The following is a 12,102-nucleotide window of genomic DNA, read 5'->3' as shown; positions in this document are numbered from 1 at the left end:
CCAGGTCTGGTACATGGTTAACCCTCAGTAAATTCTTGTTGAGGGTATTCATTGGTGGGCACTGGTAAATATGATGGTGAACTAGACCAACTTTGATCTTCTTTCTTTCTGTGAACTTTAGATGATCTTTGCAATAAGTTCTTTTGAGTCTTTGGATTGAGAACTTCAAAATAAATTTTTAAGCATACAAGTAATTATAGACTAAGTTACTAAAGTATAATCCTATCTAACAATGCTAGTCTCTTTCTTGTGCTCCTTTAGATCTACCTGCATAGTCATGAAGGTTGATATGGAGAACTAGAAAGTTCTTGGTGATTTTTTTTTTTTCAGGGAGAGGGGTACAAGGGCACTCAACCACTGAGGCACATCCCCAGCCCTATTTTTGTACTTTATTTAGAGACAGGGTCTCACTGAGTTGCTTTTTGCCTTGCTTTTGCTGAGGCTGGCTTTGAACTTGCATTTCTCCTGCCTCAGCCTCCTGAGCCACTGGGATTATAGGCATGCTCTACTGTGTACCAGCTGAAAGGTATTTTTTTTTTTTGTTTTGGTTTGTTTTTTGGGGGTATTGAACCCAGGGGCACTTAACCACTGAGCCACATCCCCAGCCCTTTTTTATATTTTATTTTGAGACAGGGTCTTGCTAAGTTGCTAAGGCTGGCTTTGAACTTGTGATTCTCCTCCCTCAGCCTCCTGAGCTGCTGTGATTACAGGCATGCACCACTGTGCCCGGTGAGAGTTAGGTTTTCACAAGGAGCTAATATTTCCCCTTTGGGAAGCATCTATAAAAGAGAATGCAAGTGCTGAAATTTTTCTGCAGCCTTACCACATTTTGTTGAACTTATAACTTTGACTTCAAGGTTTTGTCAAAATTATTCTAGCTGTAATAGAGATAATTGAAAGGACATACTTGTCATTAGTTCATTAGTTAGTGATTACCACATTTACTAGGATTAGAAATAGTTAGCTATTCCCAAGTGTATGGCTTTCTTCCCCTATATCCTTGGTGGACTTTGTCTATAACTAAGGATTATCTTTCACAGTACTGGAGCTAACTTAAGTGTCCCTTGGTGGTGTGGGAAGGCTGCTCTTCCTTGTATAGTGACAAAAGTTCTCTGATCATAATTTCATATTGAAGTGATCAGAGATCCCCTCAGATCAGAGATCCCCTCAGATCCCAAAATTATTTTATAAGTACTTGTTGGTGTCCTGGTGTGCATTGCAAAACAATGCTGGAGGTCTGCCAAACACTGCTCAGCAATAAGCAGTTTCCATTAGTTGAATAGAGTTGAATTTCGTTTCCTTACCCACTGTCTGACCTTAAAAAATTAAGTCATTTTGTAGGTTAAAACCATATTTTTATTAATTTTTAATGTTCCTTTTCATATGTCCAACATTTGTAGCTTAAAAGCATATTATTACTTTTCCATTTTAAGAGACTTTCCAGAAAGCAAGACTATAAGCAGCTGAATATAGCAAGTAAACCTATATTAGAAATTGTAAATGAGGAACAATTAATCGACTTAAACCTATGGGGAAACCAAAAGAAAGAGTCAGTAGGTTTGGTATGCCTCTAAGTCCTTTTTTTTTAAAGACCTTTTTGCTAATATTCATTCTGAACGGATAAAGTTGAGTATAAGAGTCTGTAACTTAAAATGATGAAAATAAACACAAGCCTAAAAACTGGGAAGGGTCCCTTTAGGTATTGTTTACTAGAAGTGAGACTTGTAACCTGGAATGTCTAACTTCTTGTTTGGCAAAGTTCTCTTAGCTCTGAAACGATAACCTGCTAGAGAAATATGAACTACTATTCTCACAGCTAGTAAGTTGGATCACCAGAGGTACTTAATCCAGAGGTGCTTGACCACTAAGCCACATCCTCAGCCCTATTTTGTATTTTATTTAGAGGCAGGGTCTCACTGAGTTGCTTAGCACCTCGCTTTTGCTGAGGGTGGCTTTGAACTCCCAATCCTCATCCTTCTGTCTCAGTTTCCCCAGTCACACTGGAATTATAGGCATGCACCACTATGCCCAGTCTCAGCTGTGGCTTTTTAATGTCATAAAGCCTTTTAAGCAAAAATGATTTGGCTATTCCTATATCAAGCATAGCAATAAGGATAGAAATGGCAGTGTGGGGACTTTTTGCCAAAGTGTTTCACCCATAAACTTACCTTGTGTGAAAAGCATTTTTCCTATCTTGAAATCCATGTCAGAATTTATTGAGGAGAAAACTGACATGAGGTTTGAGGGAGTTTCCAGAAGACTAATAGGTTCATAATTTGGAAGTGCTAAAGGACTAGCTTTCCTATAATCAGATTAAGTTGTATTTCAGGTCTTTATTGCTGGGTATTTTCACCTTGATGTAATAAATCAGTATTTATTGAAAATCTAATATGTATTCAGCACTAGTAGGAATGGTAGGAGATAGAAGAAAAGTAATACACCTCATCTCTTCCCTCATGACACGCATGATAGATGACATTCATTTAAAAGGCACACTCCTGGGGCAGTGGCATAGATAAGATTATCTGATTAAGGGAGCATATTATAATTCAAATGAGCAAGAGAAACACTATCAAAAGGGAGTCTTGAATCTACCAATATATATCATTCATAAACTTTGGTACTTTTTATTAGTTATGAAATATTTGCTATATAGTATAATTTTCCATGGCACACTAGCTTGCTGTAAAATAACAGTTGAAAACTGCTCTTTTGGAGCTTTTGACAGTAAGAAAGTCAGGATTAACCAGCGTAAAATAACTTTGAGTAATTTAGGATAGTGTAAAATATACTGAAAAGTGGGGATAAGCATTATGACTGTTCCTCTAGGGCTTTTATAGTCAAGAAAGCTTTGTGGAAACAGTGGCTGCTGAAATAATGGATGGCATATCAGTCTAGGTTCTTGATTTCAAGCAAGAGAAATAAAATCTGATTGATTCTAGGCAGAAAGGAAATTAATTTATTACAAAGATACTGGGACATTGCATGCTCTTTGACTCTATAGTTTTATTCATAGATATATACCCAACATGTACACACAAACACACACACACACACACACACACACACACACACATGCACGTGTTTACTGGTACATTCAAGAATGTTTACAGCAGCATTTGTAATAGAACTAAACTGGAAGCTATCCAAATGTCCATCAGCAACGCTGATGAGTAGCACATCAAAAGCTGTGTAGAGCAGGGTGTGGTAGCACATATCTGTAATCCCTGAGGCAGGAGGTCTGCCTCAGCAGTTTAGCAAGGTCCTAAGCCATTTAGTGAGACCCTATCTCAAAATAAAAATTTAAAAAAGGTATAGGGATGTGGCTAGTGGTTAAGCACCCCTGTATTTAATTCCTGGTACTGAAAGGAAGGAAGGAAGGAAGGAAGGAAGGAAGGAAGGAAAGAAGGGAGGGAGGGAGGGAAAGAGGGAGGGAGGGAAGGAAAAGCTATGCAGCAGTAACATTGAATAAACTACAATTATGTACAACATGGGTGAATCTCACAAAACATAATATTGAGTAAAAGAAGCCAGACACAGAAGAGAGCATAGTGATTGATTCCATTTATATCAAGTTGAAAAGCAAGTCTTTACTGTTAGAAGTCAGTGTGGTAGTTATTCTCAGGAGGGGAATAATAACTTTGAGAGTACAGTTGGCCCTCCTTATGTGTGGGATCCATATCTAGAGATTCAACCAACTGTAGATCTGAAATATTAGGGGAAAATTGTATCCATAGTGAATAGACTTTTGTTCTTGTTTTCTAAACAATACAGTATAACAGCCATTTATATAATATTTCCATGTTGTTAGATATTATAAGTAATCTAGGGATGATTTAGAGGATATGGAGGATGTCTAGGTTATATGCAAATTATACACTATTTTATTTGAGCCTTGAGCATCCAAGGATTTTGGTATCCTTAGAGTCCTGGAACCAGTCAGTTCCCTCAGATACTGAGGGATGACTGTATTTGTAATATTCTATTCCTTGACACCTGAGGGTTCAATTTGTGAAAATTCTTTGAGCTATATGCTTTTTCCTTACATATGTTATGTTGTATACTTTTCTGTATATATGTTACATATCAGTAAGATGTTATGTAACTCAGAATACTGGAGTTCCTGGCTATACATCCCAAAGCCTGATGGATGACCTTAAGTCATACCACTGAATTGCACTACCACCACCACCAAGCTGAAACTTCACATTGCACCACTGGCCACTGCTACCTTGTTGTTGCTGGGGCACTTGATCCAGCTGCATCTACTCCCTGGCCCCCGGGGTACTTCTTCCATTCCTGGCTCCATTCTTAGGCTTCTTTGTGTGTGTATATACCTTTGGTTAGATAGAGCCTAACATAAGTTCTTCTTGCTGTAAGGGAAGCTGGGAAAGCAAGTATCCAGTGTTTTCAGATTCTATAGTTGGCAGTGATATTGATCAAAAATTATAACCAGGTTGTGGGGGAAGAAGCTGTTTCAGATTTTGGGCAGCCAAAAAGAGGACCATCTTTGAGGTGAACATTTAAGTCAGCAGAATAAAGTAGATTTCAAGTGTTAGAAACAATAGAAGCCTAGGGGTAGAAGTTGAATGGAGTTAGGTATTTGGGTCCAGGGGAAACAGGTTTAACTGGATTAAAGGGTGTGTTCTGGGAAAGTGGTGTGAGAGACCTTGAAGAAATAGGGTGTGACAGGATTAAGGATTGCTTTGAAAGTCAGGCAGAGGAATTTAAATTTAATATGGGAATTTTGGAAGCAGTAAAAAGTTTTGAACCAGAGAATGTTCTGAGAGGAAATTGTATTTAAGGACTAAATTGTATTTAAGGACTAACCTCAACCTGTGTCTTCTGCTTCAGAAAGCTTCAATTTTCCCACCTCAGGAAATCTGGCAGCATTTTCAGGGGCAGCTAGGAGGCATCTATAGTAATTTAGGAGTGGAGTGGTAGATTGGGAGTAGAAATAAAAGGCAAATATTGGATTTAAGAGAGAATTTGAAGCTAGAAGCTGTTTCCTTAAATGCCTGAGTCCTGAGCCCAAGTGCCTGGCCCTGCCTTTCACTTAGAGGAAGCCTGTTTGGAGGAAAAAGTAAGAAGAATGCGTTTTAGTTTTGGAATTGTTGAGTTTGAGATGATGGATATTTGTGCAAAAAAATGATTCCTGTGCAGTTGGAGATGGAGAACAAGAGTGAAAAAAAATCATTCTTTCAGAGAAAGGTGTGAAAGGATTGAAACTGTGTTGGGTCTCTTGGGCACATTTCTCTTTTCTTTGTCATGGGCCACCAGGTTACATAGACTAACTTGAATTTTATTTCAGGTGATAAATGTGAACCTCAACCTGTGTCTTCTGCTTAAGAAAGCTTTAATTTTCCCACCTCAGGATAGCTTGATCCTATTACTATTTTACATAATTTTCTGTTACTCTAATATCTTTTTACAGAAGATGATTAATACACGAGATGTTTTTCTTGCTTGTTTTTTTAAAATATTTATTTAGTTGTAGATGAACACACAGTATTTTTATTTGTTTTTTATGCAGTGCTGAGTATTGAACCCAGTGCCTCACACATGCAAGGCAAGCACTTTACCCCTGAGCTACAGCCCCAGCCATTCTTGGTTATTTTTTTTTTTTTTTTGGTGGACACGATGTCTTTATTTTATATTTATGTGGTGCTGAGGATCGAACCCAGTGCTTCACATATGCTAGGCGAGCGCACTACCTCTGAGCCACAATCCCAGCCCATTGGTTATTTTTAACAGCTTTGAATGCTGTGAATATGAGAAGAATGTGCTAAATTATTTATTTTTTATTTTATTTAGCAAACATAAAACATAATGGACTACCATGTGATGTTTTGATACATGTATAGATTGTATAATGTTTAAATCAGGTTAAACTTTTTTTTTTTTTTTTTTTTTTTTGGTACTAGGGATTGGACCCAAGTGCACTTAACCACTAAGCCACATCCCCATCCCTTTTTTGTATTTTATTTAGTTGCTTAGGTCCTTACTAACTTGTTGAGGCTGGCTTTGATCCTCCTGCCTCCTCTAGCATGCACCACCATGCCCAGCCTCAGGTTAAACATATCTATCTCCTTAAACACTTATTGTTTCTTTATGATGAAAGCTCAAAATAATTTCTTCTAGCTTCTTTTAACATGCAGTATGTTATTGTTGTCTATAGTTCCCCTACTATGCAGCAGCAGACCAGAGCTTCTTACTTCTATCTAACTGTAACTTAGTACCCATTGTTTAACACACCAGAGGCTGTTTAACACAGCCTCTGGTAACCACCATTCTACTCCTAGAACACAACAAAAAAGGAAACCAATATTGCTAATGAGCATAGATGCAGAAATTTTCAATAAAATACCTGCAAAGCAAATCCAACAACATATCAAAAAGGTCATTCATCATGCTCAAGTGGGATTTATCCTAGGGATGCAGGATGGCTGAAAGGTGAGGGACTTCAATGCAGACAGAGAGAGAGAACATATGAAAAACAAACCTACAGATGATTAGAAAAGATTGTAATTACCAGCACTTTGGGCTGCAGGGTATGCCTAAGGTGTGTATGCCAGCTCCATTTCCATATTGCACTTAGAAAAGAATGAAGGGTAAACAAAAACAAACAAACAAACAAACAAAACAAAGGGATAACATAAAAAAAGAGAGTGGATAGAAAACCTATTTGGGTCTCAAGTTTTTTTGAGCCTAAGCCAATACGTTTAGTCACAGTCAGTAACCACAAGCTTTGGCATACTATTTGGGCTTGCTAAGGCAGCCAGGTTTCCTGAGCATGACGGTAGGCTTTTGTGTACAGCTTGAAAGCTATTGCTGAGGCATGCCTTCTTGGTATCCCTCTGAGGATTTTATTCTCTCTGGTCTAGAACATGTCCCTACCTGTAGATGACACTGGATTGCTCAGCTGTCACTAAAGGGTGTGTAGCCATTTTAATAAGAAATAGGTTACCCCTTGGGTAATGTGTGAGACAGTGAAGAAAAAAATCTTCAAATGGTTGCCCACTATTTACGCTACAGGTGTGTTTGCCTGGAATATTTCCCCTTTCTGCATTAGTAATTTGAGGCCTTGGGTTCTTCAGTTTAGCAGGGAATGTTTCTATGAAGATTAGAGAAAGCTGTTGGCTGAAAATTCCCAAACCCTTTCTTTATCAATGGCTCTGTAAGTTTTTTTCTGCCTAAAGAAGATGCATATGGTGGGGGTGCAGTTCAGTGGTAGAGCACTTGCCTGTCATGCGTGAGGCCCTGGGTCCCATCCCCAGCACTGCAGAAAAAGGAAAAAAAAAAAGTAGCAAATAGCAGGTTGAGAATTTAGGAAGTAATTTTGAGTACATGTCAAAAGATTTATCAGACCTTTCCATTTTAAAGTGAAAGTGATGAACTCCACATTTATAAAGATTAACCTTTTTTTTTAAAGAGAGAGTGTGAGAGAGAGAGAGAGAGAGAGAGAGAGAGAGAGAGAATTTTTTTAATATTTATTTTTTAGTTTTCGGCGGACACAACATCTTTGTTTGTATGTGGTGCTGAGGATCGAACCCGGGCCGCAGGCATGCCAGGCGAGCGCGCTACCTCTTGAGCCACATCCCCAGCCCCTAAAGATTAACCTTTTTATGAATCTAACAGGCCTTTGCATTACTCCTTCTTTTGGTCATACAATAGCTTAGAAGAGCTATCCCATATCTAAATCACATCAGAATCAAATCATTTGGGAAGAGATCTGTGTGCCCTAGGGCATGTAGCTTGCAACAGACTATGGAGCATGGAGTCTATCATTATTGCAGAGAAAATTTCACCAGCTGATTTGAGAGAAGCAGGAATTCAACATCCCCTTCAGAGGCTTCCCCTTACTTCATTTACTTCAAAATCCCCCAAAAGGCAAACTGTAATTGCCTAAGACAGAACTAGCAAGGTGCACAGATGAATATGGAAAGGATTATTAGGAGGCAGAAGGTGAATATCACCAGTCTGTACTCAAGCATCCCAAGTTTAGCAACCATTCTCTGGGAAGGGAAATGCTACTTTTTTGTGTGTGTGTTTGTGGTATTGGGGATTGAATCCAGGGCTTTGTGCATGTGAGGCAAGCACTCTACCAACAGAGCTATATCCCCAGCCTGGAAATGCTACTTCTATTAAAAATTTATAAAGCAAAGCAATCACCAGGATACTATATATATTTAAAAATACTTTGTTTCATTTTAGAGCTGGTTGAACTTAAGTAGTACCTAGAACTTGTTTTATTTTATATATATATATATATATATATATATATATATATATGTGTGTGTGTGTGTGTGTGTATACATATATCTATATGTATATATAGTAGTATAATTAATTTTTTTTCAATAAATACAGGAGCTGACCAGTCTCATGCCTTGGAATGTAATTTGACAGATTCATCAAATGCTACTTGCCTTTATGCGAAGTGGCAGATGAATTTCACAGTAACGTATGAAACTACAAACAAAACTTATGTAAGTAAATATTTTAGTTTTATAGAAGAAATTTAATTCTGAATCCTTTTTTATTCCTTAAGTACATTTATACAAATAAGGTTTCATGTTAACTGACCTAACACTTAAACTCTCTGGAGTATTTTTTAACATTATACTCTTGTAGACTCTTGTAGGTATTCTGTTTAGTGTTGAAATTCATATTTCTTCTAATCAATTAGTTCTTTTTTTTTGGTACCAGGGATTGAACTCAGGGGCACTCAACCACTGAGCCACATCTGCAGCCCTTTTTGTATTTTATTTAGAGACAGGGTCTCACTGAGTTGCTTAGCACCTCACTGTTGCTGAGGCTGGCTTTGAACCTGGGATCCTCTTGTCTCAGCCTCCTGAGCGTCTGGGATTACAGGCGTGCACCACTGTGCTCAGTTTAATCAATTAGTTCTTTAGAGAGTTTTTCTTAGAGATGGTTAAGTGCAAATGATCTGAAGCTACATGATATTCAGGTCTAATTACCTCTGTAATATATTTAAAATATGCTAGAATTAAAGCTTGCCCTTTTTAAAATCTTTTTTTTAAATATCTTTATTTATTTTTATTTGGTGTGGAGGATCAAACCCATGCCTCACGCATGCTTTACCACTGAGTTATAGCCCCAGCCCCTAAAGCTTGCCCTTTTAAAAAAATAGCTTGCTATTAAAATCTTCCTTTTGGGGAATTTATTCTTAACCCTTTTGTCTTATTTTCTTTTGTTAAGGTTCTACCTACTTTAAAGCCTAATTGAAAAAAATCAGCTGAGGAGCTGCAGGTAAAGCTCAGTGGTGAACTGCCGCAGTTTTGGCTGGGCACAGAATCACGAGCCACTCAAGCAGGAACAAAACTTTATTTTGAAAAAGCCGCCGATACTCTCTAGGCGCCGGCAAGCCAAACCCGGTCCTCCCACGCGGGCATCTACCGGAACCGCGTGCCTCCCAGAACCGGGGTCCCCCCCCCACCTCCCCCGGAATTCCCTCCTACTATCCTTCCCCAACCAATGGGAACTCTCCATGAGTCCCGTAACATGAGTCCCGTAGCAGGCCAAGGTGAACAGGTAGCAGGCCAAGGTGAACAGCGGGAGTCCAATTTCCATATGAATGTAAATCTTAACATAATCATATCTCAGTGGCTAGCTGGCGTCACTTTACAACCAAAGGTGCCATACATCGTATATTTGCTTGTGGCTCCTAGCAGTGAACATGTGTGTGGCTGAGGGTTCCATCCCCAGCACTGCCAAACAAACAAACAAAATCAGCTAGAGAACAATAGATCAGGACAGTTTTCCTTTTCTCTTTAGACATACAGGGGACTGAAGTGTAGCTGAAAATCTGAGACTAATTTATGGGGAACACCAGGCAAAGGGCAACCTGGCCATGAAGAATGTGTGACATAGACTGAAGTGGCACACCCAGCTAGTCTCCCCATGTTTGGTGTTCACTGTAACCTGTTCCTCACCCCTAAATTTCTCTTTCTACTAGAAAACGGTAAACATTTCAGACCTAAGCAATGTGACATATGAGGGAAGCACTTGTGGAGATGACCAGAATGGTCCCAGAATAGCAGTGCAATTTGGATCTGGTTTTTCCTGGATTGTAAACTTCACCAAACATGCTCCTGGTTATTTGATCGATACCATCTCGTTTTCCTACAATATTCATAATCACACAACATTTCCTGATGCTGAACATAAAGGTAACTTTAAGAATTGGATTTGTGTTATGTTGTCTTGCTTTTAATTAATAATGTAAGCAACTTAAAAACCATCATTATGCATGTCTTTCTTCCTAACTAGAATGGAAACGTCATGTTCTTTATCTCCTCCTGTAAGCTCATGCATAGCACAATGTTAGACATAGTAATGATGTTGACTGCATGGCTTGAGAGCTTTACTCTGTACAGTTTATTACCCTGTATTACTTGTGACTTCTCACTTAATCCTTAACAAGAACCTTGGGAAGTTGATATGATCAAAGTTTTACAGGTAAAGGGATCAAGGTTTGATGACATTGACTTTCCCAAAGGTTATAAATCTAGTAGGTGGGCCAGCAGCTGGTGTTCAAACCAAAGTCTGTTCAGCTGCAGAATTTGTACACTTATTATTTATTTTATTAAGTAGTAGGCCCTGAACAAATGTTGAATAAATGTTGAATATTTGCTGCCATTTTGAGACAATTTCAGGTCAAAATGAACTTGGGAAAGTATTGGAAATTAGGTTTATTCTTGTAATTCCCATAACTTAAATGCATATTAAAACATTTTGAAGACATGTATAGTGGAGATTTTAATTTTATTGGGAATATAATTCTCTCCTTTCTTCCCCTCTATTGAGGTTATCATGGTGTTTGTAGTGGCATAGCTCTTCCCACAGATAGTGTTTCATTCTGACTTCACAAACAGAGGCAGATAGGCATTAGTCGCTCAGACATGTGATTTTTTTAATCTTTACTTTTATTTATTAATGTGGTGCTGAGGATCGAACCCAGGGCCTCACGCATGCTAGGCAAGCACTTTACCACTGAGCTACAACCCCAGCCCAATCTGGGGATTAATAACTCATATGGACTTACAAATCTCAAAAAACTATATTTTAAAGATCTAGAAGTGTGTGAGTTCACAGAAAACGTGGGAGATAGCACAGACTAAGACTTAAAAAAATTAAATCCTGGTTTTCTTTTTACTGATATCTTAGTTTGAGAGAATAACTAAGGCAGATTATTGGCTATGTTATTTATTTATCTTAGTGTTCTGCATTGTTTTTGAGAAGTCAGATAAAATTTGTCCCTCATTTCAAGGAACTTAGAAACCAGTGGAGCTGAATTGTGTTCCCAGGTTATATGAATTTGGAAAGCATTGAGCTCAGTCTGATTTTTTTTAATCTGTTCATGTTTTTGTTTGAGGGGAGAGAGTGTTCATCAATCTTTTCTGACAATGTGAGGCAAGCTTTAGATACTCTCTCAGAAAAGAAAAAGTGCACAGTAAATTCTGCATATGGCATATAGTCCCTGAACCCATCCATGTGGCCAAGAGTGCCAGCTTCAAAAATGTTCTTATGAGTGGTCCTGATTAGGAGCAGAGAGAAAGAAGAGGTCATTAAGCAATAGAGGAGTGAGAAGGCTGGGTGGCCAAGTAGGACCTGAGCTGAAACTGGGCTAACAGTCAAATTTGAGTAAGCAGAGGATTTTGAGCAGGATGTTTCCAGCAGGGGGAAGCATAGTATGTGCAACAGTAATTGGAGAGCTGCCTGATTAAAATAGAGGCTGTGTGTGTAGCAGAAGGAAAACAAAGTTGGCCAGTGCAGTGGGTCTAAATTACAGGGGGCTGTGGAAGCCAGGGAAAGACATTTAGCTTGATGGGCTAGGCACTGGGGAACCATTGTAGGTTTTTAAAGCCAGAGAAAGATATAACAAAAGCAGAGAGAGTAGTTTATAAAGAATATTCTACAGGATTAATTCAGAAATAAGGAGACTGCAGGCAGCGGTGCCAGCTTCAGAGGCTGTTACAGTTATCAAGGGATGATGTAATAAATGCCTGTGCCACGTAGGCAGTGGTTAAAGGAGAGATTTAGTCTGATATATTTGGACAGAAAAATTGACATGCTAAT

At 38.6% G+C, this 12,102-nt stretch overlaps 1 protein-coding gene across 3 annotated transcripts in view; it reads left to right on the top strand.

The window, feature by feature from the left end:
- The window catches only part of LAMP2 (lysosomal associated membrane protein 2), a 71,062-nt gene that overhangs the window by 40,349 nt on the left and 18,611 nt on the right, over positions 1 to 12,102 (top strand). For all 3 annotated transcript variants that reach the window (XM_081277577.1, XM_081277576.1, XM_081277578.1), the window contains 2 exons: positions 8,371 to 8,489; positions 9,980 to 10,193. In XM_081277577.1, the coding sequence (XP_081133703.1) occupies positions 8,371 to 8,489; positions 9,980 to 10,193 (333 nt within the window). The remainder of the gene's footprint in view (positions 1 to 8,370; positions 8,490 to 9,979; positions 10,194 to 12,102) is intronic.

The sequence above is a fragment of the Spermophilus citellus genome (assembly GCF_964194105.1).
Source record: "Spermophilus citellus genome assembly, chromosome: X".
Taxonomy (NCBI): Eukaryota; Metazoa; Chordata; class Mammalia; order Rodentia; family Sciuridae; genus Spermophilus; species Spermophilus citellus.
This window is presented reverse-complemented; position numbering and strand designations above follow the sequence as displayed.